This window comes from Buceros rhinoceros, unplaced genomic scaffold (genome assembly GCF_000710305.1).
Source record: "Buceros rhinoceros silvestris isolate BGI_N320 unplaced genomic scaffold, ASM71030v1 scaffold38983, whole genome shotgun sequence".
NCBI classification, from domain to species: domain Eukaryota; kingdom Metazoa; phylum Chordata; class Aves; order Bucerotiformes; family Bucerotidae; genus Buceros; species Buceros rhinoceros.
This window is the reverse complement of record NW_010404893.1, coordinates 10560-15881: the sequence shown is the minus strand read 5'-3', so window position 1 is coordinate 15881 and position 5322 is coordinate 10560. Positions and strand designations below refer to the sequence as shown.

General features: G+C 44.3%; 1 protein-coding gene across 1 annotated transcript in view; it reads right to left on the bottom strand.

Annotated features, from left to right (window-relative positions):
• Window positions 1-61: 61 nt before the first annotated feature.
• RBM44 (RNA binding motif protein 44) overlaps window positions 62-5322 on the bottom strand; it is a gene marked incomplete at its 3' end in the record, with an annotated part of 12983 nt that continues 7722 nt past the window's right edge. Inside the window, exons 11-13 of the mRNA XM_010133535.1 lie at window positions 4961-5106; window positions 4714-4839; window positions 62-219 (exon numbers count right to left, since the gene is read on the bottom strand). Coding sequence (XP_010131837.1) covers window positions 62-219; window positions 4714-4839; window positions 4961-5106 — 430 coding nt within the window. The remainder of the gene's footprint in view (window positions 220-4713; window positions 4840-4960; window positions 5107-5322) is intronic.

The following is a 5322-nucleotide window of genomic DNA, read 5'->3' as shown; positions in this document are numbered from 1 at the left end:
GTGCGGGTGCTGGTGCTGGGCAGGACGAGGGAAGTTTGCTCCCGTGGGTCGGCGGACTTACCCAGCACGAAGCAGAGGAATCGCCGCGGGAGCAGGGCCATCGCCGCCGCCGCCTCACAGCCAGCTCGCCTGGGCGGCGGGATCCTCCCTCCGAGCCCGTCGCAGCTCCGCTCCGCTCCCCGGGACGTATGACTATCACCATAGAGGATGTAATGCAATCTTAGGAGGAAAAGAAATGTTTTGTGGGGTATTCCCGAGTGGAAAGCCGTTCCGGAGCTGGTATAGCTCCACCTACAGCCGGTATCTGAAGTTTTTTGTCTTGCCTGAGGACATGAGTGCCCGCCTGGGCCCTTCAGGAGCACGTTCAGGATTGGAACGTGCCTTTGGGAACGCATCATCCCGTGGGAGAGGGCTCCAGGTGCAGGCAGGTCACTGCTCCACAAATCAGCCCTCACATCTGAAGCAAGCTCTCCTTCCGAAGAGAGGAGGAAGGAACAAGAGGGCCTGAATGACCAGCATGGTGTGCTAATGGAGTGTTCCGCATCACACCTGTTCCTGCATTCCCAGCAGAACAGCCTGCATGCCAGAGAGCCAGTTCCATCCTAAACTATTAATCACACCCATCCAGTTACAGAGTCAAGTCTGGGGAACACAAGGGGCAGCATTTGCTATTCATAATGCGGTAGGAAAAAGCCTATGGCTGCTTTCATCTTGATAGGAAGAGAGAAGAAACCTACGGCAAGGCCTCACCTGCAGCTTGGGGACCAGGTTTATGGTACTGGCTGTCAAAGACAAGGCTGGGGCTCTGATCATGTAACCCGTAGTGGTTCCGTTAAGAGGGGAGGGAACTGCCGCGATCTGTGAACAGCAAAACATCCACACAATGTTTTGAAGAAGAAATCTGAACTTTTATTCACAGGTAGGCAAGGCTGCTATTTTCAGCAGCAAATGCAGCTGGGATTGAGAACAACGTACAACGAAGCTGGACAACAGTGACGTACTGACTTGTCGTGAAATATCCCAGTGGGAGCCTGTCCACGTCAATCAAGGATCATTCTCCTCACCCCCTGACCGGACACATACACCTAAGCTGCCTTTCTTTTGTTTAGCAGAAGAGGATTTAAAAATTAGACCTCATCTGTGCAGTAATGAAAGACTGGATACTCCCAGTTTTCCTTCTCTCCCTGTACCAACCCAAACTGAAAGTCTCAGGGAGGGTGTTCTCTGCTTCACCCTGTACCAGGCCAGGGGACTCAAAATCTAAAAATAAAATAAAAATAAATAAATAAATAGAAGCCCATCCTCTGCTTGCAGCAACAGAAGTGGAATGCAAGACAACAAAATGCCATGTTCTGAAAAAAACCAAAAATAAAATGGAGGCTTCATCCTGAAGGGGATGTTTGGCCCTATCAGTGCTCTGCAGTCTGCAACACGCTTCCAAGTCAGCGTGGACAAAAGAGGACTCGGCTGCAGCTCGGCATTATGTAACTGCGTCCACCAGCGCTGCCAGCTCCCGAGCCTGGTTTTCTAAAACAAAGCCCTACCCTGCGCCTCCCTGGTATTCAAAGGGTACATGGAATTTGTACAGACTATTCAGAATCAGATTATCTGGAAAGGACAAGTGTGTTGGCTATTTATTAACAACTTAGCAGCTACCGCCATGCCTAAAATACAAGTGTCACGCAAGAACTGGGGGTTGGGGACTTCAGCCTAGAAAAGCCCTGCTGGCATTAGAGAAGTCTCGCTTCACTGAAGCGTGTTCTTTCTACCTTAGAGAAACTGCTGAAAGGCTTGAACCAGCTACGGGGAGCATGACAACTGGGAAGAATAATTTAATATCTGCTTAAACAGAACCCCCCCCAAACTAACCTTCAGGGTACATTCTCTTGGCTAAGACTGCACGTCAGACAGTGATGCTACAAGAGCTTTCATTAACACTTGCCGAAATAAATTGAACAAGAAATACAGCACAATCCCAGAACAAGCTGGAGCACAGAACTTGAGAAAATCTTCCAAAGGGAGATGGTCGAGTCTTCTGAATCAGAAAGCCACCTACTTAAAAAGGGGGAAAAAAAACCCCTCACACACAAAAAAAGCAGCAGGTGAATTTTGCTTGTACACACACAAACTGAAATAAAAGGAACATCAGCAGTCTTAATACCCCCAAAAAACACTGGAAGCAACAATAGCTTTTCTGCAGTGCATAGCAGAGTGAGGTTTCACAGCTTCAGGAACCACATGAAAGAAATTATTACAATAAAGTAAAATATACCATCTTTGTGCCAGAAATCATACCTGGTAGCCAGTTTTTTATGACTCCAATTAATTAAAAATTAAGTTATCAAATCATCATTTAGACTCAATGCATTTCTTTACGTTTCTCTAAGCACTGCTTTAGTTATGCTTTGGTAAGACCCCTCTCCACTGGCTTTTGAAGTTTCTTCTCTTTATAAACTTTCACTATGCAGCTCATGAATTCCACAGAAAGCTTCCAAGCGTGGACATTTGGAATTGGCAAAACAGAGGGAAACAGCCACTTGTAACGCCACTCTGAGTAACTTTCACAGCATCACGGTTCCTGGGAACTGCTGCCTACCATAAGGTTTCGAAAAGTGAACAAGGTGAAGTGTGCTGTTCAGGTAAACACGACGGGAATAAATGGATTTTTCGGTCCAAACCCTAAAATCAGCAAATACACAAGATCTTTAAACATTCAGACATCCAACTCCAGGCCAAGTCAGCTAAAGAAAAAAGCAAGATTATATTGTGCTTTACTTCAAAAAAGCACAACTTCAAAGTTGCTGCACATTAAATGCTACATCAGGTAGATAGCCTGACCTGAAAGAGTTATCTGGACAACCCTGGATGTTTTATCAACTTCAAGGCTCCGAGCTGGTACTTCTTGGTGGACACTTACCATTCAGGACAGTCTGAAGCTATGCACATACCAGAATTAGTGCAGATGAGTTCTGAGCTGAATTGTCTTAAATCTACTACATGTTTCTTACTAAGAGAAGAGGAGAATTCTTTTTCCCCATTATTCACTAATGACCTTCATCACAGCTCCCTCATGATGAAAGTAAAAACACTTATAGGTCATCACCTCCTTTGCAAAGCAACAGAAAAAACCCCACCATCATAGGAACAATTATGACTGTAAAGGCCCCACATCCATGAAAAAGAATTTAAAAATCCCTTGACAAGGGAAGCACACCACATTTGAGGCTGTTAAAACCTTGCTAACTGAAGATCCTTTCAGGTGTAAGATGTTCTGGGTTTTTTTGGTGAGTTTATGTCCTTATCTGCAGTCCTGCAGAAGTCAGTCAGTAGATTAATACAAAGACTTTTCTTTTTAAATTTTGATTCGTTGAGGCAGCTGTAAAAGCAATCAAATGCCAAACTAACGAACTTCTGTTACATTAATCCTTTCATAAGGAACTCAGCCAAACATCCATCTTGGTTGAGATTCTTTCACGCCCTTCATCACTATGGGAGGTGTAATCTTACGCTCCGTGTCAAACTCTATCCCCCATCTCTCTGTATTTAACGCAACCTGCAGTCAGTCTTTCTGACAGACTTTTCTGGTCACTGATATTACTTTCCAGAACAAGGACTGAGACGAACGGCCTCTAAGCATCTATTTGTATATTTAGTGCATCTGGGGAAGCTTTTCTAGCCCAGGCTTCTGCTTCATCTTACCTGGCAGAATCACTCTACTCCTGTCACGGTTCTAGGATGCCACGCACAGCTGTTCTGTTCAGGTTACAGCTGTGTTACAGTTTACTCATGTGCTGCAGCCACACGTGCATGGGCACTGACTAGGAGAATTTAGTCTGATGAACAACATTCAGTGCCTGGGAACAGTACCCAGATATGTAAAACTATTGGCATAAATACTACTCATCTTAGAAGAGGTGGTACCAATTCAAACCAGATTCCTTGCCACACCTGAATCAGGAGCTTTGAGACCAAAACCAGAGCAGTAAGAATTTGGTGCTGTTTCAGTACAAAACACTACAGAAGAATAAATATCACACAGATTGCATTTGTGGGCCAAAGCGAAGTTGGAGCATTGCTATGAACACGCCGGACAGCACAGGGACCAAGCAGGAGACTGAAACAAGCACCAGCTCAAGGATGTCTCCTGCGGGACATTGTTTATACACGCTCCTGGAACTCTGGGCTGTGCTTGCAGCAGCTTCCTGCAGCACCCAGTGCTGTTTCATCATGCAAGACGTCCTTAAGATGAGAAAACTAAAAAAGACCGACAATCTTACTCTGTTAGACTTCTAGTCCAGAACTGAACCTCACACATAGACAGAAATGATCCCTTTTTAACCCAAAGGAGAGCCTATGCTGGGATGTCTTTATGAAGTGCTACACAAGGATTGGCCATTAGGTGTCACCTTTGTCCAGAATATGTAGGATGACATTTCCCGCTAAGTTCATCAATAACACAGTTTCCGTAATAAACTTCCCAGCATGTGGAGTCGTACAGAGTGCCCAGAGCTGGTGAGCTAATCTGTTTACAGTTGTCCTGCAAAGCAGCTCACAACCCTTAGCCAGCATTGCTTCAGTGGATCCACACAGGTGCAGAGCTTTACAGGGAGTTACTGATCTGGTCAAGCTGTACAGCTACACCAGTCCAAGGGGGTTTATCCCAAAGCAGTTCTGTAGGCTGGAATACTCACTTATTTACATTGCTTCTCCCACCCACAACTGGAAGTCGATTTCTGCAGAATCTTGGAGACACTTTCCATGATAGCACTGAGGGACAAACCACATAGGATACCACCGTTGTTTTTCCTCACCTCCACCAGAGCATCCACAATTTTGTCTCTGTATGAATAAAAGACATAACTGTTCATATCACATTTTATGCAATACATTTAGTACCCAGTTACCACGGATATTGGATCCATTACAGATCAGGGCAGAAACAAACTCCAAACACTCTTACTTGCTAGTCTCTGGATGAATTTCTTGAAGTTTCTTCATTAATTTGGCAAAGCTGCTCAAGTTCAATATATTAGAAGAAATAAAGGTATCATGTGACTTAGTGGAGAGAGTAACAGATGTTTCCTTTAGAAGATTTTCTCCGGTATCCTAGAATTGCATAAAATAAGCAAAAAGTGAACGGGTTAGGTGTCGTACAAGTAATACAATGTATCTTTACTACTAAATAAATACTCCTGCTATGGAAAAAGGAAGAAAATAACATACACAGGTTCAGATTAGAAGTTATTCTAATACATCTAGTTACAGTTAGCCAATCTGTACATCAGAAACAAAACTGATCAAGCATTTCTGTGTAACTGACAT